Source organism: Hypanus sabinus, chromosome 1 (genome assembly GCF_030144855.1).
Source record: "Hypanus sabinus isolate sHypSab1 chromosome 1, sHypSab1.hap1, whole genome shotgun sequence".
Taxonomy (NCBI): domain Eukaryota; kingdom Metazoa; phylum Chordata; class Chondrichthyes; order Myliobatiformes; family Dasyatidae; genus Hypanus; species Hypanus sabinus.
Window position 1 is genome coordinate 6,058,725 of NC_082706.1, and position 21,985 is coordinate 6,080,709.

General features: G+C 44.7%; 1 protein-coding gene across 2 annotated transcripts in view; it reads left to right on the forward strand.

Annotated features, from left to right (window-relative positions):
* The first annotated feature begins 4,152 nt into the window (after positions 1-4,152).
* Positions 4,153-21,985, forward strand: part of LOC132390711 (VIP36-like protein) — a 34,714-nt gene continuing 16,881 nt past the window's right edge. Inside the window, exons 1-6 of one of the 2 annotated variants that reach the window (XM_059963276.1) lie at positions 4,153-4,322; positions 14,097-14,218; positions 16,888-17,005; positions 18,180-18,262; positions 19,269-19,301; positions 20,638-20,799. In XM_059963276.1, the coding sequence (XP_059819259.1) occupies positions 4,190-4,322; positions 14,097-14,218; positions 16,888-17,005; positions 18,180-18,262; positions 19,269-19,301; positions 20,638-20,799 (651 nt within the window). In that variant the 5' untranslated portion in view covers positions 4,153-4,189. The remainder of the gene's footprint in view (positions 4,323-14,096; positions 14,219-16,887; positions 17,006-18,179; positions 18,263-19,268; positions 19,302-20,637; positions 20,800-21,985) is intronic. The other variant, XM_059963270.1, reaches the window with a different exon arrangement.

Here is a 21,985-nt window from a genome sequence, read left to right on the forward strand (position 1 = left end):
GTGGGGACAGGGATGTGGGGAGTTAGTGGTCAGGTTAGGGCTAAGGACCGGGAGGTGGGGGACTTAGAAGTCAGGCTGGTTAAAGTCCGGGCGTCCGCTCTGCACTCAAAGCCAGCAACATGGACACGTGACAAAGGACACCACAGAGTCCAGGCCTCTGTCCCCGCAAGGGCCGGAAACATGGACATGTGACGAAGGACATCACAGAGTCCAGGCCTCTGTCCCCGCATGGGCTGGAAACATGGACATGTGTCAAAGGACATCGCAGAGTCCAGGCGTCTGCTCTGCACTCGAAGCCAGCAACATGGACACGTGACAATGGACATCACAGAGTCTAGGCCTTTGTCCCCGCAAGGGCCGTCAACATGGACACGTGACGAAGGACACCACAGAGTCCAGGCCTCTGTCCCCGCAAGGGCCGGAAACATGGACATCTGTGGATGCCAGTCTGGCGAGCACTGTGGTTGAGCACGAGCAAAGACAGGATTAATGGCCCACTAGGTCAGTGAGTACCTCCAGGTCGGTGGGGTCCACGATCCGATATCTGTTTGAACAGGAGATATGAGAACCACTAACCCACTAGGCACATGAGTTTGTGAGTTCAGGGTCCCGTTATCAGCTAGTTCTGGGGTTGATCAGAATCTCAAAGCCCAAAGAATGATCGGAAGTCCAAGAGTCGGAGCCCTGTGCCTACGAGCCTGGAAGTCAGAGGCCTGTGTCCACAGGAGGCCCTCTGGGCTGTCTGGTGTTGCAGGGCCGTCTTTGTGGGTGAGATGCAGGAATGGGACTCGCTTTGCTGTTGTTGTTTTGTTGCTTGTCGTGTTTTGCTGAACATGGCGAGCAAGCTGCGTTGGTGCCGGCATGTGTGACGACACTTACGGGCTTCTCCCAGCACATCTTAGCCCATGGTGGTTGTCAATGCAAACGACACAGTTCAGCGTACAGGAGAATAATAAACTTGAATCAGGATTTGAATATTTGCTGGCGCGTGTGCATTTGTAACTCCTTGCAAACTGATGCAGCTCATCACCCGGAGCATTTAATCGCTCTGTGTTGCTGCGTGAACGAAGTCGCCGGAGAAAAGTGCCGGAGATATGTAACAGCTTCTTTATTTGACAACACAAGTTACAGCAGCCATCATGTGGAGACGCTTTCAGCAGAAAGGTCTGTCTACACCCAGCGCTAATGTGCTAATGTTCAAAGAAATTCAGGATGATTCAAACAAATCCATATTCCCACCATCACACCCAAAACAAGTGTTCGTCCCTATCACGTCCATGCAAAGGAATGTTGATCAGATTCAGGCAAACAGCCTGTTTCCTGGTCAGTCTGGTTTGTTCAGAGCTGCGTTAAAATCAAATCCACAATCCATATTCAGATGTGAAGACTGGTGGCCAATGGCATTTGCTAAACCCCACGAATCGTTCTGCTAGACCACATCTGTGTTGTTGTTCAGTTGTTCTCTATTTTCAAAAATAAGCCGTGGTTGCTCGCTGCAGCTAATTCAACATACTTCTCAGACATGGCATAAAGGGCAGCAATTTGAAAATGGAGGCCCTGCAATTAAATGTTAGTGTGATTCACTGCAGCACAGTAGAGGCCCTTCAGCCCATCTACTCTGTGCCAGTTATTCTGTCCAGTCTCATTGACCCACTTTGCTTAAATGTTGTAATTGAACCTGCATCCAATACTTCGTACAGCACTTCATTCCACACTTACACCTGTGAAGAAGGGGGAATAAGTTGCCCCTCAGATTTCCCCTTAAATGGTTTCACCTCTAAATCTAGTCTCACCCAACCTGAGGGGAAAAAGACTGCTTGAATTCAACCAATCTATACCTTCGTAATTTTGTATACCTCTATTTAATCTCCTGTCATTCTCCTAAACTCCAGGGAATACTGTCCTAACCTATTCAACCTTCCCTTATGACTCAGGTTCTCAAGTCCTGGTAAGTTCATTTAAAATTTTCTCTGCACTCTTTCAATATTATTGATATTTCCAGTATGTGGGTGATCAAAACTGCACAAAATGCTCCAAATTAGGCCTCACCATCGTCCTATATAATTTCAATATAACATCCCAGTTCTTGTAATCATCACTTTGATTTATGAAGGGGAATCCAATATGACCCTCTCTATCTGTGACTCCAAGGAATTATGGATCTGTATTTTCAGATCCCGCTGTTCTACTTCATTTCTCAGTGTAAGTAAAATGACAGATTTTCCTCCTATTTGCCATCTGCCATTTTCAGCCCATTTGTCCAGCCGATCAAGATCTCGCAGCAAACTTTGATAGCCTTCCTTACTGTCCACTACTCCTCTAATCTTGGTGTCATCCACAAACTTGTTTATCCCGTTTACTACATCTTCATTAATAAGGATGACAAACTTGAACAATCTTCACGGGGATCCCGCCACCAAGCTCACCTTCCCCTCCCCCCCCCCCCACTTTCTGCTTTCTGCAGGGATCGCTGTCTATGCAACTGCCTTGTCCATTCACCTCCCCCCCCCCACTGATCTTCCTCCTGGTACTTATCCTTCCAAGTGGAACAAGGGCTACACCTGCCCCTACACCTCCTCCCTACTATCATTCAGAGCCCTAAACAGTCCCTCCAGGTGAGGTGACATTTCACCTGTGAGTCTGTTGGGGTCACTTGCTTTGTTTGGTGCTCCCACTGGGCCTTGCTGTATTTCAGCGAGACTGTATGTAGATTGGGAGACCGCTTTGCCAAGCACCTACGCTCTGTCTGCCAGAAAAAGAGGATCTCCCAGTGGCCGCCCATTTTAATTCCACTTTCCAATCCCATTCCAACATGTACATTCATGACCTTCTCTCCCGTCACGATGAGGCCACACTCAGTTTGGAGAGGCAACGCCTTATATGCCATCAGGGTAGCTTCCAACCCGATGGCATGAACATCGATTTCTCCAACTTCTGGTAACGCCCTCCCCCTTCTATTCCCCATTTCTCACCTGATCTTCTTGCCTGCCCATCATCTCCCTCTATTGTTCCTCCCCCTTTTCTTTCTTCCAATCAACTTTCCAGCTCTTTACTTCACCCCGCCCCCTCAGCCTCACCTATCACCTTGTGTTTCTTCCCCCACTCCCTGCGCCTTCTACCTGTGACTCCTCATCCTTTTTTCTCCACTCCTGCTGAAGGGTCTCAGCCCAAAACGTCAGTTGTGCTCTTTTCCATAGAAGCTGCCTGACCTGCTGAGTTGCTCGGATTTCCAGCATCTGCAGATTTCCTTATGTTTGTGACAAACTTGAACCAATGCGCTAGGAGGGGGACATCTTTTTCATTTTTCAGAAGAACTACAACAGAACAGATTAATAAATTAACTTAAATCCAAGAAAGTCTGCGGATGCTGGAAATCCAAAGCAACAGACACAAAATGCTGGAGGAACTCAGCAGGTCGAGTCGCATCTATGGAAATGAATAAACAGCGGACGGGCTTTAGGACTGCCAGAATAAAAAGGTGGAGTGAGGGGGAAGGAGGATAGCTAGGTGGGTGGGAAAGGTAACGGGCTGGAGGGGAAGGAATCTGACAGGAGAGGAGAGTGGACTATAGGGGCAAGGGAAGGAGGAGGATGTGACAGGCGGCGAGACAGAATGGGGAATAGAAGAGAGGAGGGAGCGGGAGGGATTTTTATTTACCAGGAGAAATCGATACTCATGTCATCAGTTTGGAGGCCACCCGAGGGTGGTCTCATCCTCGGAAGACCGGGAATAGGAATGGGAATCAAACGTTTGCCAAACCGGTAAAATCCCTCGATTTACGACGGGTCTCATCAGTATAGAGGAGGCTGCATCGGGAGCAGCGGACACAATGGATAACCGCAGGCGAAGCCTCGCCTCGCCAGGAAGGCCCGTTTGGGGCCCCGAATGGAGGTAAATGGGCAGGAGTGGCCCTCCGTCCGAGCCTCACGCCGGGCATCCGATGGCATATGATGAGCGTCGCTCGTAGCCAATCAGTTGCTGCTCCAGGAAAGGAAAACATGACGCTCGGGGAAGACGTCCAATGGTTGCTGAATGAGTAGGCGGGACGGCGTTGCCATGGTTAGCAGTGATAGACGTCGCCAAGGACCAATAATATGTAGGAATTCCAGCGCTTGGCAGCCGGCAGCCAATGAGTGGCGGCGCGATGTGGGATTTCCTTCTGTGGCGACCGCCGCTCCATTGAAGCAACATGGCGCTGTTAGGGGGTTGTTATGTTCTGCGGATGGCTTTGCTCTGGCTGGCTTTCTGCACGCTGGGCCGGGGTGACTCGGGGACAGAGGAGTACCTGAAGCGAGAGCACAGCCTGACGAAGCCCTACCAGGGTAAGAGCTTCCCACCGGCACCTCATGGTAAACAATCCAACAGAAAGCGTGCCAAATCCCAGTGGCGTGTTGGCGCAGCGCAGGGCTCTGGGGCAAATTGGCAAAGACCTGGGCACTTGTAGACAACAGGTTTGTGTTGCCTATCGGATGCAAGCTTGGGTGTACGTGTGCTTCTGATACGCAAAATCACTGAAGAGTCTGTAAAAAAAAATGCAATTACACCAGGATCTCCCAGGCTTACACCTGTCATGTGAAAATTTATCTTTAAAATCGTTATTCATTATCCCCCAAAAAATAGACAGACCACTGCAGAACTGGGAGTTAGCAAAATAAGGTCTTGACAGCTAGAAACCTCCTCATCAAGAAAGTGATGAGTGTGTGGAATTGTTTGTTTTTTTATGTAAACACCAAGTTGCTTTGCAACCAGTGACCCTTTCTGAAGTTGTGTTATTGGGAAATCCAGTGGTTAATTAGCACTGAGTAAATTTGCATATGGCACGTTGGTGGCATGGTAGCTTAGCGGTTAGCGTAATCAGCGGTAACTGTGCTGGCAATCAGGGTTCAACTCCTGCTGCCATCTGAAAGAAGTTTGTACGTTCTCCCTGTGACCGCTTGGCTTTCCTCCAGCGGCTCTGGTTTCCTCCCAAGGACACATGGGTTAGTGAGTTGTGGGCATGCTATGTTGGCGCTGGAAGCATGGGGACACTTGCAGGCTGCCCCCAGCACATCCTTGGACTGTGTTGCTCGTTGATGCAGGAGATGCGTTTTCACTGTATGTCTCAATGTAAATTGGACTAATGCAACTAATTTTTCTTTAAGTAGGAGGTGGATTTGGCCAGTTGTTGCCTTGAACGTGTGCCACCATCAAGGATCAAGCCTGATTTTTCTGCCAAATCCTCATATCCCATTATTCCTTTAACATCCAGACATATCAAACAGCTTTTAAGTTATTCACCGACTTTCCACTCCACTTCCCCCCCCCCCCCCCAAAGAGTTTGGTGCAGAGCCCAAATTCCTATTTCATGGATGTCAAGTGCCCTGGCTGCTACAAGATCACCACTGTTTTCAGCCATGCCCATACTAGTGTTGTGTATTGGATGTTTGGCTGTTCTTTCCGGAGAAAGCAACACTGAAGTGAAAATTGCCATTTGAGGAGGAGGGTGGGTAGGCGGGGCCATTTCCAGAGCTGGGTGTTGGGATCTGGAGCAACACTGCTTTATTTTCTTTGCATCAGCCTGGGAGTGTCACTGCTGAAGTAGGAGGACTTGTGCCACTGTGCTGTGGCCTTGACTCATCTGCTTCATGTAGACTTTCGATCCTCTTGCTCGTATTGAGTTCTTTGTTAGAAATGACAAATAAAATGACGAGATGTATTGACAAAGAAAACTGTTGGGCAGAGAATTCCAGACGGTCACCACTCTGTTTCGATTCATTCCAGTCCCAAGTGATGATGATAATAATACTCTGAGACTGACTCCAGATTCTGAACATCTCAGCTGGAGGAAACCTACTCTGTCAAGCCTTTAATCACTAAGTATTGTCCATTACGGTCATCTATAGTTGTTTTTGCATGAAGGAAACGAGAAACTATTCTGACTTGACCTCCCCTCTTACGACAGATCCCATCACTGGAATAAGCCTGGTTTGTTACTCTCTCTGTGGCAAATACAGGGGAGGAAACCAACACTGTATCTCTGCACAGGTCCCACAAGGTTGAGCTGAGACAGCTTCACTCATGTATTGCAATTCTTCTGCAACATTGACAGATGGCGGATAGATAAAGCATCGGCTGACTGGTCTCGCTGATGGCTTGAACGTTTGTCAGTTCTTCAGCCAGTTATAGACCATTTGCCCGTGGGCACAGCTTATCGAAGACCAAGTATGAGGTGAATTCATTTGGGATAGTGAGGTGGTCAGAAAGAACACTTTGAAAACCTTCTCAATCACTCTGTACTACAGCAGTCTCTGTAGTTCAGCCTTGTTACCACTCCTGACTGACAAACAGTCAGAAAGAAGACTCTGGGAACAAACTACATCCCTGTTGAAGTTTTGAAAAAATTACCTCTGAGGAACTTCAGTCACAAACCCACAACCTCGGTGTCCATATCTTAAAGAGACGGATATTTTGGAGATGCTGTCATTGTGACCAGAAAGGAGGGAACTCCGACTACAGGAACTGTGGGGCTACCATGCTGAGTCTCCTAAGTGAAAGTCATCACTAAATCGTCAAGCCATTGGGTAGTCAGAGGCCTGAGGCCCAGTTGTGGCTCGACTTGAAGCTGGAGGCATGTGTATGGGAAAGGGGCTTATTAAGCTGTTGTTGTTATTTGTGTTATTCTGCTGAATCTTGAGGGCATGCTATGTTGGAGCTGGAATGAGTGGTGGCACTTGTGGGCTGCCCCCAGCATATCCTTGGATGCGTTGGTTGTTAATGCTAACAGCACATTTTACTCTATGCTTCAATATAGGTGTGAGAAATAAATCTGAAGCTGAAATTCAGAAGCCTTTTGTACTTTCAAAAAATAAATAAATTGGTTCTCACTGGTCTCAGCCTGAAACATCGACTGTACACTTTTCCATTGATGCTGTCTGGCCTGCTGAGTTCCCCAGCATTTTACGTGCGTTGCTTAGATTTCTAGCACCTGCAGATTTTCTCATTTATGAATGAGTTCTCACTATATTTGTTTCATGTTGACAAGATGTAATCCCAGCCAACGGATGCACACCAGATGAAATCTTAGTGCATTCTGGTGTCAAACCTGTGTCATGCTTCCAACACCTTCTTTCTGCAACACGTCCTTATCTCCACACGAACTCCACGGAAAGGAGCTGATCAGCAGAGCTGAGGACTTGCATTGCCTCTGTTATAAGAGAACCCCAACCTTAGGAGTTCAATGTACATTTATTATCAACGTATGTATAACTTATGCAACCTTGAGATTCTTCTGTTAACAGGCTGTCACTAAGTAAGAAACCTGAAAGAAATCGAAATTTAAAAAAAAGACCAACACCCAAAGCGCAGAGGAGGAGGAGGAGAGGGGGAGAAAACACAAATCACGCAAGCAACAGCATTGTGAACCAAATTGAGTCCACAGACTCAAATCCAGGGGCAGGTGTAGTAAGCCCATAACCTCTGTCTAAATTTATCACACAGTGGGGAATCGCTGTGAAGCTCGCAGACACTAAGTGCATAGCAGCTGAAGCAGTCCCACGGCGTCAGTGCTGTGGAGAGAGGAGTGAACATTGTGGGAGAGTGAGTGGAATTGTCTCGACAGCCTGCCTTTCCAGTCTATCCAGCTGGCATTCAAGTCGCCCAAACCTCAGATCGTGCTGCGTTCTAGGACCTGGGCCCCGCCGCAGTAATATGCTCTGGGCCTAGTCCTTGCCACCCAGCTTAAAGCTGTTCTTGACCTTTCCAAATTGACTGAGCACTTGGATTGATCCAACCTCGCTCCCGGTTTAGCTGGATGGGCATTGCAACTCCTCCACCTCGATCCCTCTCTGAATTGCTCACTCCAGCTCTGCCCCCTACTCCGACACCATGTCAGAGCCTGACACGTTATGCTCTAACCAGGACGGCTCTTCTCTTGAGTCAGCTTTGCCTTCGCTCACCCCTTCATTGTTTGCAGTGATGCTTTACCACAGAAAAAAAGTTACTAATTTTTTTGCCACAATATGCTTATTTGCATTTTAATACCATGAAATACAGCTTATACCTTCCTATACTTTATTATTCAGAAAATACAGAAGTTGCTGCATCAACACAACAAACAAGACAACATACACAAAAAAATCACTAAAAAATGCTTCTCCTATTTCAACAAGTGATTATATATAGAAAATGTAAAATTTAACAGGTATTTATAATACAATTCAAAAATCAATAAATAAATAATATAAATTTTCTACAAATTTTGGTAGCTGCATTGTGTACAGAAGGTAATACTCTTTTAATCTTCTGTTAAGTCCAAATCCTTGACATAGTTAATGAAGGGTCTCCATATATTCCTGAATATCTGCTGTTTAGACCTTAATATATCGGTTATCCTTTCCAATGGGAGACTTGATAACATCTGCCTTATCCATCGAGCAGTGCCTGGTCTATGAGTACTTTTCCACAATTGGTTATTAATGTTTTTAGTCATATCCCAGCAGTGCACAGACCACACTGGTATTGGTGTATTTTTTGGAGATGCAAATATATCCCCAGCTTGTTTAATGTAACTTTCAGGCCAATGGGACTTGTTCCCAATGTCCACAAAACATTGGTCCCCTCCTGTATGCCATCCATCAACAATAAATGTCTGCATATAAATTAATTAAATGATTAAGATAAACAAGTAGTGCAAAATAACAGAAATAAAAAGTACTGAGGTACTGTTCATGGGTTCAATGTGCATTTAGAAATCTGATGGCATAGGGGAAGAAGCTGTTCCTGAACTGCTGAGTGTGTGCCTTCAGACTTCTGTACCTCCTTCTTGATGGTAGAAGTGTGAGGAGGACATGTTCTGGGTTGTGGGGATCCTGAATGATAGATGCTGCCTTCCTAAGGCACTGCTCCTTGAAGATGTCTTGGATACTGAGAAGGCTGGTACCATGATACAGCTGACTAATTTTACAAGTTTCTGCAACTTGATTGATTTATTATTTCATTTTGTTTTCTTCTATATTTATCATGTATTGAACTGCTACTGCTAAGTTAACAAATTTCACGACACATGTCAGTGATAATAAACCTGATTCTGATTCTTATTTCAATCTTGTGCAGGAGCCCGCCCTCCCCCCCCCCCCCCCCCAATACCAGATGGTGATGTCACCAGTTATACTCTCATACTCTCCACAGTACATCAATAGGAGGTTTCAAGTGGTTTAGTTGACAAACCAAATCTTTTCACACTCCTAATGAAATGTAGCCACTGTCTTGTCGCCTTCATAGCTGCGTCATTGTGTTGTGTCCGGGTTAGGTCTTCAGAGATTTTGACACCCAGGAACTTGAAATTGCTCACTCTCTCCACCTCTGATTCCTCTCTGAGGGTAGGTTTGTGTTCCCTCATCTTACCCTTCCTGAAGTCCACAAATCAGCTCTTTGGTCTTGCTGACACTGAGTGCAAGGTTGTTGCTGCAACACCACTTGACTAACTGGTATATCTCGCTCCTGTACGTCCTTCTGGTACCATCTGAAATTCTACCAACAGTGGTTGTATCATCAGCAAACTTGTAGATGACATTTGAGCTATGCCTAGCCACACATTGATGGGTTTAAAAGAGAGTACGCATTTCTGTAGAGCACCAGTGTTAATTATCAGTGAGATGGAGATGTCATTTCCGATCCACACAGATTGTGGTTTCCTGGTTAGGCATCGAGGATCCAGTTGCAGAGTGAGGTAAAGAAGCCTATGTGCTGCTTTTCGATCTGAACTGTAGGAATGATGGTGTTAAATGCTGAGCTATATACGATAAACACCAGCATGATGCAGGCATTTCTATTGTCCAGGTGATCCAAGGCTGAGTTGAGAGCCATTGAGATTGCGCCTGCTTTAGTGGCGATAGGCAAATTGTAGTGAGTCTCGGTCCTTGAGACTGATGTTGATTCTAGCCCTGTCCAGCCTTTCAAAGTATTTCATCACCATAGATGTGAGTGCTACTGGACGATGGTTATCGAGGCAGCTCATGCTGCTGTTCTTGGGCACTGGTATAACTGTTGCCCTTTTGAAACAGGTGGGAACTACCGACTGTAGCAGTGAAAGATTGGAAATACCTTTGAATGTGATACTTTATTTGTACAGCGAACATTGAAATGCATCATTTGTGTCATTGGCCAACACAGTCTGAGCATGTGCTGGGGGCAGCCCACAAGTGTCACCATGCTTTCAGTGCCAACAACTTACTGACCCTTACAAACCTGTATTTCTTTAGAATGTGGGAGGAAACCCATTAAGTATGGGGAGAATGTGCAAACTCCTTAGAGACAACAGTTAGAATATAGCATACTGTGTTATGCCATAACTTAAAATATTAAGACAAAAATTGAGAGAAAAATCAGAAAGACACAACCATGGAAAGTCACCTACCACAGGCCCTGAGCTAGGAAGGGCCATTCTAGTAGTCATACTAGTATCTTAGAAGAAATTATTAGAACAGCCTTATTGCAGAAGTCAGTGGTTGTCTTTGGAGAGAAACCACTGGGGATGTATTTACTGAATCATTCCAACCTACTGGAATGGTACGGCGACATCCTCTCAACTCCAGCATCCCGCATTATTGATGCCCTGAGGGTCTGCTCTGTTGTCAGTCTACATCACTTGCATATCTGATACTATTCTCCTGTTTTCTCTTGAGATGAGATTACCAGGTGGCAGAGGAAAGGCTTATAGGTTGTCCTCAAAATCACCTGTGAGGGGAATAGGGAAGAATGCAATATCCCCCATGCATTCCAGCCAATCTCTGGACCGTGAATGCACAAGATGTTACTCAGGGCCTCCGGAAACATGAATCAGGGAAGAAGCACACTACCTCAAAACTGCCCATCTGCCTATCCCTTCTGGCATCTGTGAAAGGATCTGTGGGTCCTCATCAGCAACACCAGAGCCAGAGCAAAGGCAGAACCTTCTCAACCTTCCTCGGACAGAGGAGCAATAGCTCTGTGCTGAACCACTCATTTAGCCAAACAGTCCTAGAGAAAGGCCACTTTCTGCCTATTCACAACTATCTGCACCCAGACCACAGCCCTCCATACTTCCCTCATCCAAAGTCAAAGTAAAAAAATATCAAAGTAGGTACAGTATGTGTTACATGCTTGAGATCCATGTATTTTTCAAACTTTTCTTAAAAAGTTGAACTACAGTCTGGATTAGAGGATGTCAGCTGTAAGGAAAGGCAGGCAAACTTGTGTTGTTCCAACGTGCTGAAGTCCAAGAGGAGCAGGAACACCACTGGGATTGTGAAATGGGCCCAGCAGAGATTGCACTTTCTGAGGGAACTTAAACAAGCATCACTCCCCACTAACATCTTAACTACATTCTACAGAGGCGTGTTGAGAGTGTGCTGACCTTTTGCATCACAACCTGGTACTCCAGCTGCAGTGCTGCTGACAAAAAAGCCTTGGTTAGGGGAGCAGAGAAGGTTATTGGGGGTCTCACTACCTTCTGACCAAGACCTCTTTCAGAGCTGATGCCTCCAGAAGACACGGTGCATCATTAAAGACCCCTCACACCCTCTCTATAAACTGTTTGTTCTGCCATCAGGCAGACGTTACAGGAGCATCAAAACAAAAACCACAAGGCCACTAAACAGCTTCCTCCCACAGGCAGTCAGACTGCTAAATAGCTGCTCTACCTGATTCTGCTTTGGACACTTATAACTTGATTTTAACCGACATGTGGCTGTTGTGTTTATTATTTAATGTTGCGTTTGTTATGTTACGGTTGCACTTGCCCCTGGGAAACGCTGTCTCATTCTGCCCTGCAGAGCTGATGTACGGTTAGAATGACAATAAAGTTTTTGAATCTTGAATCTTGAGACTTGATGAAGGTTTTTAAAAAAAATTATTGACAGTATTGACAGTAGCATAGTGGGTAGTACAACACTTTACAGTACCAACAACTCAGGGTTCAATTCCTGCCACTGCTTGTGAGAAATTTGTATGTTCTCCTGGTTTCCTCTCACAGTGCAAGTAATGGTAAGTTTATTGGTTATTATAAATTGTTCTGTGATCAGGCTAGGATTAAAGTGTGTGTGTGTGTGTGGGGCCAGGTTTAATCCTATCCCAATCACAAGATAATTTATAATGACCTTCTCTCCTCCCCCCTGGGTGGTGTGTATGTGTAGTTTTCGTCTCGGGCCTTCTACCAGAGGCTTGGGAGCTTTTTGGGTTCGGTGCAGTATCCTTGCTCTTCCTGGTGGTGCACTCTTCTGGACCAACATCTCCGACTCGGATTCTCTTTTCAATGGGTAGAAACATTAAACACCAAAGGACGTGCTTTTTAGTTTGGTGGGGGGGAATTTAAAGGCAATGTGAGGGGCAAGATTTTTCATGCACAGAGCAGAAGTTGCCAAGAATGGGCTATCGGGATGGTAGTGGTGACAGGCAGTTTGTTGGGGGTTAAGGGGCTTTTAGATATGAAGGGAATAGAGGGCCATAAATGCTATACAGGAAGAAGACATCTTGTGTTGTATCTGAGGATTATTGGAATGTTGGGATTGACAAATGAAAGATGCCCTAAGAAGGAACAGGGACCTTTGTGAATAATGAGCAGCAATCTAGATGACTTAATCATTGCTCTACAAAACAATGCTATGGGATCACTTCCGTTCATCAGTAGATTGTGCCTTTGTATGAGATATCAACTGCTTCCTTGGAGTTCTATGATAGATTTTGAGTTGAAGTGTCTGGATGGGGTTTAACTCTCACAGCTCTGATGATCAAAATGCCGTGACTTTGTCTATGTTTGACACAGCTGCTTTGAAGGAAGAGTTGGCATCGAAGGAAGGATTGTATCTGTTTACCTGTGATGGTAATCCCACTCCCTGTGATTGCCCTAAGCCTTTGCTGTTAATTTATTCCAAGATGTGGTTTCTCCCTTGTGCTTAAAAAGTTCCTTATGCTGTTAACAGTTACTCAACATTGTATTAAATTCAATCTGTGCAGATTTTAAATGCTACTCCCATGCTGGTGTGTAAGTGTCTTCCTCTTGACTCTATGTGTAAGGAGTCCAGTTGAATTTTGTAACAGACCCCTTCAGACCTGTCGTTGTGTAAAAGAACCTTTTATTTGTATTTAGATATACAGCATGGTCCAATGTCCAAACTTTATATTAATTTTTAAATTTACAGATGCAGCACGGAAACAGGCCCTTCCAGCATAATGAGCCCGCACCGCCCAGTTACACCCATGTGACCAATTAACCGACTCACCCGTATGTCTTTTGAACTTTATTGTCATTGCTGAAGATAACGAGATTGCTGTGTTACTTCAGTCCGTGCAAAACAGATATTTACTATGCATGAGGTGTGGCTTAGTTAAAAATAAATTCCCATATTTACATGCAACAAGTAACTTTGATTGTCCATTGCCCTCAAAGGCCATTGGCAAGCTAGGGTGTAGCATTACTCAGCTGTACAACAAAAACGTCGACTGTACTTTTTTCCTTAGACGCTACCTGGTCTGCTGAGTTCCTCCAGCATTTTGTGTGTGTTGCTGGGGAAGAAGCTGTTTTTCAGTCTTACTGTCTTGGCTAAGATGTTTCTGTATCTCCTACCAGATAGCAGGAGATTGAGTGTCCGGCATGGGATGGGTCTTTGATGTTACGAGTGCGCCATAGGCATTGAGATTTGTAGGTTGTCTCCAGGTCTGGTAGTTGAGTCCCAGTGATGTGCTGAGCCTTCCTAACTACCTGTTGGAATGTGGGAAGAAACCGGAGTACCTGGAGGAAATCCATGCAGTCATGGAGAGAATGTGCAAATTCTCTACTGACACTGGCGGGAATAGAACCTGGGTTGCTAGGACTGTAATAGCGTTATGTCAACCGCTCTGCTACCATGCCACCTTTCTCTTTACATTTGCCAAAGTACAAGTCTAAATCCTCTCCTTTTTATTGTAATTGCAATCCATTATATAAAGTAATCTTAATATTACTTCCTTGTATCTAAAATGGCTTTTAAAGCCTCTTCTCTCCTCGTCAGTCTAAGGCTCCAGTGGGGCTTGCCGAGAAGCCAACCTGAAGGGATTTTTTTTGTGGATTCCTTCACTCTTAAGAGGTTGTGTTTTTCTTCTAGGTTTGGGAGCTTCAAGTTCCGGTACTTTCTGGGACATTTCTGGAAATACGATGGTGACTGCTCAGTATGTACGGCTCACTCCTGACCTGCAGAGTAAACAGGGAGCGATCTGGAACCGTGTAGTAAGAGTTAATATTGATTAATTTTTGAAAGAGTGAAATGTTTGGATGTCTGTGATGGCAACAGATGCTCCAGCTCTGTTGCAGTTTAGAGTAAAGTTCCCTCTGTACTGTCCCAGGGCATAAAGGGGTTAAATTAAAAAGCAGAACCACAAAGGTGGTAATCTCTGGATTACTACCTCAGCTATGTGCAAATTGGCACAGGGTTAAGAAGATTAGAGTGTTAAATGTGTGGCTCAAGGATTGGTGTGGAAGAAATGGGTTTGAATTCATGGGAAAATGGCACTAGTATTGGGGAAGGAGGGAACTGTTCCATTGGGACGGGCTCCACCTGAACCATGATGGGACCTGGATCCTGGTGAATCACATAACTAGGGTTGTGGATAGGGCTTTGAACTAAATAGCATGGGAGTGGGTCCAACAGATTGGAGAAGTATGGATAAAGTAAGAGAAAAGTGTGGATAAAGTAAAAGCAAAGGATAAAAAAGAGAAAAGAAAAGGAGTGCATAAAAGTCAAGCACATAAGAGACAACGATTACTAGATTTTAAAAGCACAATGAATGTAAGGGCACTTTATCTGAATGCCCATGGTATTTGTAACAAGGTCAATGAACTTGTGGCGCAATTCAGTATAAAGGGGGATGATTTAGTAGCTATTACTGAAATGTAGTTGCAGGGTGTAGAGGATTGGGAATTAAATATCCAAGGATATCGGTAATATGAGGCTCCAAAACCTGAGCCTCTGTACCTCCTTATGCAACTGGACCCTTCACTTCCTCACCGAGAGGCCAGCCGTCCGGATCAGAAATAATATCTCCACACTCAACACTGGTGCACCTCAAGGATGCATGCTTAGCCCACTGCTCTACTCTCTCTACACCCACAATTGCATGGCTAAGACCAGCTCAAACACCGTTTATAAATTTGCCGCTAATACAACTAAGGTTGGCAGAATTTCAGATGGCGATGAAGCGCCATTCAGAAGTGAGATGGTTGAATGGTGTTGCTACGGCACCTTGGACCCAACGTCACTAAGACCAAGGAATTGATTGTGGACTTCAGGAAGGGTAAGACGAGGTAACACACCAGTCCTCAAGGCATCAGGATTGAAAGGGTGAGCAATTTCAAGTTCTTGGGTGTCAACATCTGACAATTTATCCAGGGCCCAACGTATTGATGTAGTTACAAAGCGGGTATGACAGTGGCTAAGTTTCATAAGTTTGAGGTAAATTGGTATGTCACCAAAAACACACAGATTTCTACAGGTGTACCATGGAGAGCATTGTAACTGGTTGCATCACCAACTTGTATGGAGGGGCCACTACACAGGATCGGAAAAAGCTGCAGAAAGTTGTAAAGTCTGTCAGCTCCATCATGGGCACTAACCTCCCCAGCATCCAGAACACCTTCAAAATGCAATGCCTCAAAAAGGTGGTATCCATTGTTAAGGACCTCCAACCACCCAGTATATGCCCACTTCTTATTGCTAACATCAGGGAGGAGGTACAAGAGCCTGAAGGCACACACACACTCCATGATTCAGGAACCGATTCTTCCCCTCTGCCATCAGATTTCTGAATGCTCATTGAACCTATGAACGTTACCTCTATTTTACCTCTCTTTTTGAACTAATTTAATTAATTTTCATTTTTATATATATATATACTCATTGCAATTTATAGTCTTTGTTATAAGACCATAAGACATAGAAGCAGAATTAGACCATTCATTCCATCATGGCTGATCCCAGATCCCATTCAACCCCATACACCTGCCTTCTCACCATATCCTTTGATGCCATGACTGATCTTTGTAAATTTTTTATAGTTGTGTACTGGAGAGTGTATTGACTGGCTATATCATGGCCTGGTATGGAAACACCAGTGCCTTTGAACAGAAAATCCTCCAGAAAGTAGTGGATTCGGCCCAGTACATCATGGGTAAAAGCCCTCCCAACCATAGAGCACATCTACATGAAACACTGTGGTAGGAAAGCAGCATCCATCATCCGAGATGCTCACCACCCAGACTGTGCTCTTTTCTCGCTGCTGCCAGCAGGTAGAGGGTATACCACACCACCAGGTTCGAGAACAGTTACTAGCCCGCAACCATCAGGCTTTTGGAAAAAGGGGGATAACTACACCCACTAGTCCATCCATTGAGATGTTAACAAAGCCAATGATCTTACTTTTAAGGACTCTTTATCTCATTATCTCACGTTATTTGTTACTATTTATTTATGTTTGTATTTGCACAGTTATCTTCTGCACTCTACTTGATCCTTCATGGATTCAGTTCTGTAGATTTACTGAGTATGCTCACAGGAAAATGAATCTCAGGGTTATAGATTGTGACATGTATGTACTTTGATAATAAAATTTTCTTTGACCTTTGAATATATCTTAAACCTTGCCTTTCTGCTACTTCTACACCTCTACCAATGTCTCATTAAAAGCTCTTAGGATCAATACAATATGGATCAAACAGTGAATCTCTTTCTGCTTCATCAAAGACTCCCAGGGTAGAAGGGATTTGATATGGATAGTGCTTTCTCATCTAGATAACCATGTCTTGGATCAGGGTTTATATCAGGGTTCTTGGGAATGAAGCCTGCAGTGCACAAGTCACAGTTTAATATCTTCAAAGGTTTTATGTGGTCCTCTTGTCTTCAGGCCTGCTTGATGAGAGACTGGGAGATGCAGATACATTTCAAAATCCATGGACAAGGAAAGAAGAATCTGAATGGGGATGGATTCGCAGTTTGGTACACCAAAGATCGCATGCAACCAGGTATGGTGTGTGAAATGAGAAGGAGCCTCTTGCACTGCGTTTGTTAGCTGGGACCTAATGGCAGGAGGTTAAAGGTGTCACTAGAAACTTTTCAAGCCCCACTATTCTTCCCTCCCACCCACTCCCTTCCCACACTGCAAACCAATGGAATACTCTGTAGGGAAAGATGTCGTGTACTTTGGCAGGAGGATTGAAAGTATAGACGGCTTTATAAATGGGGAAAGAGCTCTGTAATTGGAGGTGCTAAGAGACTTCATCAGGATTCCCTCCTGATGAAGGGTCTCAACCCAAAACGTCAATGCTCTATTCCTCTCCATAGATGCTGCTCAACGTGCGGAGCTCTTCTGACATTTTGTGTGTGTGACTCTGGATTTCCACATCTGCAGAATCTCTTGTGTTAGTGGTGTGCAGGATCTGATAACCTGTTAGGTCTCCTCAGCCTCCTCTGCTGGGAGAACAGACCCAGCATGTCCAATCTTTCTTCATAAACAAAATGTTTCAGTGTATCTCCTCTGCACTCTCTACGGTAACTGTCAAGTCTTTGACTCTTCTTAAGCAGAGATGTCTTGGATGACGTGGTGGCATTTGATGGGGAAAAACACGCAAAATATTTGGGAAGCCAGAGACTGTGGAATGGAAGAATGTTATGCTGGTTACATGTTTTACTTCATTGGTGGCTGGGTGGAGATGCATTTCTACCAAAGGAGGTGTGAGGCATTTTCCTTCCCTCTGCTAGTTTGCAGATCACCTTTGGGTAAGGCGTAGCACCTGCTCAGCTCTCTCTCTCTTCCCCCCCTCTTCCCCCCCCCCCCCCCCCCCCCGGATCAGGGTCTTGTGAAGCCATGGGAGCAGGTGGTGGATGGTCATACGAGCAGCTGGTGCAGATCACAAGTCCTGGTTATGTGACCACTGATACCAGGCAGACAATCTCTGAAGAGTATTGATAATGGCTGGGGTCACCCGTCTTGTAAAGACACTGCCCAGGAGAAAGCAATGGCAAACCAAGAATAATCATGGTCATAGACCATGATCGCCCACATCATATGACACAACACTTAGTGATGATGATGAGGTTAGGGGAAGAGATTGCTTATGGAATGGCGTGGTGTATTTTTAGAGAAGTGATAGTGATAGATGGCAAGGTGGCTTTAAGTATTAAAATTCCCTTCTTTAGGTTCAGTATTTGGAAGTAAAGATCTCTTTACTGGACTCGGAGTATTCCTGGATACTTACCCAAACGAAGAGAAACTGCATGAGGTGAGTACGGGCTCACAGTTCACGCTCAAATAACTTCTGCATTCTACTAGACAATTGACTTCCCAAGTATACCAACAGTCTCTTTTTCTGCCCTTGAATTTATCAGCTTCTTTGAAACTTCTTGGGGCTTTTGCCTTTGTAATATAATTGAAGCAATAATTGCCTTGCAGGAAAATAAGTAAAGCGCTTTTCCCACTGAATTGTACTTTAAATACTGCAGCCGCGCGAATCAAATTGGTTCCTTTTGACCTGAATATCATGAATGTCAAGTTTGCTAGCAAGTGGTAGCAACCTTTTCCCTTTCTTGTTAATGAGTACATGAATGAGAATGTGAAGTGCTGCCTCCTACATAACTGCTCTGGGTTTGAGCAGACTCTTTAGACTGAGTGGCTTCACTCTGGTGTAAGCCACTAATTCACACTCAATTTGTATGACGTGACCAATTGCTTCTTTATGTTAATGTCAGTACAATAACATTTTTGCGCTTAGTAAAGGTTCTGTGTTTTACTCCTATACTGGTTGAACTTCATGCTTCTCAGAGAAAGGATGGATTTAACAACTCTAAAGAAGCAGTGGGCCTGGCTGGAGCTGGGTGCTGCGCTGGTTCTGGGCCTGGTGGAAGCTATATAGTTCAATCAATTTTATTCCATTTCTTGGTGAGACAAGTAACTGTTGGAGGAAAAATTAGAAATAAACAATTTGAGTTTATGCTGTGCTCAGTCTGAAAGAGAAAAAGAAAATTTGAGATTGAATGTTAATTGTCTCTACCTGAAATCACAATTGTACTCAATTTCTACAAAAACCCTTGCCAGAAAATGGAATCCTTGAGTTCTTTAGGGATTGGTTTGAAGTATGCCTGTATATTCACCATTGGTAAATGCATAGTTAGTCCCAAAGAGGCAGATTGCTGTGTTTACAGGAAATGCATGCCACTTTGAAAGCTATAATGAGTTATTGAAATACTTGTTTTATCTCATGTCACTACTGTTATTTCCCGGATGGGCAGTCTAAGAAGAGGAGATATACACCTTCCACTCAGGTAGTCCTGTGTTAGTTTTTGAATCTTCATGCTTCACGGCATGCGTTGATTTCTTTTTTTTCCAACGAATGTCTTTGCCTTGTCTCTGTGTTTCATTTAGTTCTATTTATAGTTGGTTCCTTTAAAAATTCAAGTTTCCAGGCTTCTATGTGTTTTGATGTGCAACATCCACTTGTCACCCAGAGTCTTTGGAAGAAAAAATTCTCGAGGAATGCCACCCTCAGAGTTTTAAGAACTTTAGTTTTGCAAAATTAGGAGTGCTGTACTGCAAGAGCTTGACAGACAGACAGGCAATAAATGACCCTGAGAGATCATTTGGTCCATTCCATCCATCTGCACCAATTCTATGCTAATCCCTCATTTGTTCTCCCCATGTTCTCATCTACTCCAGATTCTGCCATGAGCCGATGCACTACGGGCAACTTACTGCAGCCAGTTAGCTTTCCTGTCTCTGGGAAAGGGAGGAAACCGGAGCACTTGGAGGAAATCCGCATGATCATATGGAGAACTTGCAAACTCCACACTGACAGCACAAGAGGTTATGATTGAACCTAAGTCTCTGGTGCTGTCAGTCAGCAGCTCTACCAGCTGTGCCACCCCACTTGTATGTTTAATTGACATGTACAGTGCCCTTCCATACCACTAGTGGGAATGATCCTGCACAAAGTGACGGCTCTGTGAACTTCCCAAAGAGGCAAAGTCTTAGTTTGGAAAGTGGTGGAGGGAATGGGGTTTTGTTTGTGAGACTAAGACTAAGACTAAGACTGGTGGGTGGAGTTAGTGGGTCAACATAACCCAAGTTTCACAGGGTGATTCCAATCAGATGTTCTGGGCAGGGTTGAAGACTACCCATCACTGGATGTTTTAGTTCACTAGTCTCACCTCCTCTCCAACCTAGTTACCTTCAGGAAAACCTGGGACGTCCCAATCCGACTGAGTCAGTTGCATAGCACACTGAGTATCTTTGGAAAGAGCTGCCCTTCTGGCACCTTATGCTGGAGACACCTTCACTTTGCTGCTGTTGGTTGGGCTGTAGGATGCCACAGCGATAAAGGCATGGATCAGAGGAGTCTCTGAAACCAAATAGTTGAAATTACCAGTAACGGGCCAGAGATTTAGCCAATGGCAGTGAATTTTTTTGAAGGGCAGGGTACACTGTTGGGGTGGGGTGTGGAGAGAGAGTTTTAAGTTTGGTTGTGCTTAAGCATCACCTTGTTAAGGTATCTCTAACATTGAAGACCTGTGCCCCAGGAATTTACTTTGCTTACTTTGAGTGTGTGTTCATTTGATGTTATCGAAGTTGCTTTCCTTTAACGTTCTGCTTTCGACTTCATAGCGAATTTTTCCATATATTTCGGCAATGGTGAACAATGGGAGCTTGTCCTACGACCATTCGCGAGATGGTAGGCCCACGACTATTGGAGGATGCACAGCCCTGGTGAGAAACCTCAATCATGACACCTTCGTTGTGATTCGGTACTTGAAGAGAAGGCTCACGGTGAGTGTTTGCAAGAAACCCCGACCCCAGCTTTTTGAAACTTACTAAGGGACCTTGTCTTCTGTAAAGAAAAATAGGGATATCTCTTTGTTGCCCTTTTCCTCAGCATAGTTTTAAGATGATTGGACGTTAGTAGAGAGGGGATGTCAGAGGTAAGTGTGTTTTTTCCACACAAAGTAGTGAGTGTGTGGAATGCACTGCCAGGAGTGGTGGTGGGAACAGATACATTAGGGGCATTTTAGAGACTCTTAAATTGGCATGTGGAGGGTTATGTTGGAGAGAAGGGTTCAATTGATCTTAAAGTAGGTTAAAAGGTAGGCAGAACATTGTATCCAAAGGGGCTGTAATGTGCTGTAGTGTTTTAATGTCTATCAGGTCCACGTCTTTGCCTGAGGTTTAGTGACGTATGTTCTAAACAAAAACCTTCACTGCCCCATCTCTATTGACGAAGTCACCCACTTAGTCCATTGGTCAGAGTGAGCGTACAGTCAGTCTCATTGATCCTATTCCACCACACTTACTTTCCAATAGCCTATTCTACCACCTGTGCCCTTGTAACCTGACCATCCACCAGCTGCCTACACTGGGGGCATTAACTTCCCAATTAGCACATCTATGGAGAACATGGGGAGGAACTGGTTTGGTTTCTGGGAGAATGTGCAAACTCCGTACAGATTACTTCCTGGTGGCCTAATTCTGCTCCTGTGTCTTATGGTCTTAAAACAAGAGGTCAGGATTGAGACTATAACATGTGGAGCTGAATTAGACTATTTGGCCCATCAAGTCTGCTCCACCATTCAATCATGGTGATATAGTTTCCCTTTCAACCTCATTCTCCTGCCTTCCTCCTGTAACCTTTAATGTTCTTACTAACCAAGGACATATCAACCTCTGCTTTAAATATACCCAATGACGGCTCCATAGCCGTCTGTAGCAATGAATTCCACAGATTCAACACTCTCTGGATGAAGAAATTCCTCATCTCTGTAAATTGCTCCTCATTGAAGCTGGGTTGCTGAAGTTGTGAGCCAGCAGCACTCTCTGCAATCCCACTGTGCTGTCCATCTGTGGGCCGAATGGCCCATTGTACAGCATGTGTGATATATTAAGATTTACATTCTTCTAAATCTTGTACTTTAGGAGCTGAGTTGTAGTCTTGCTGCCTCTCCTGTGTACAAAGTAAATT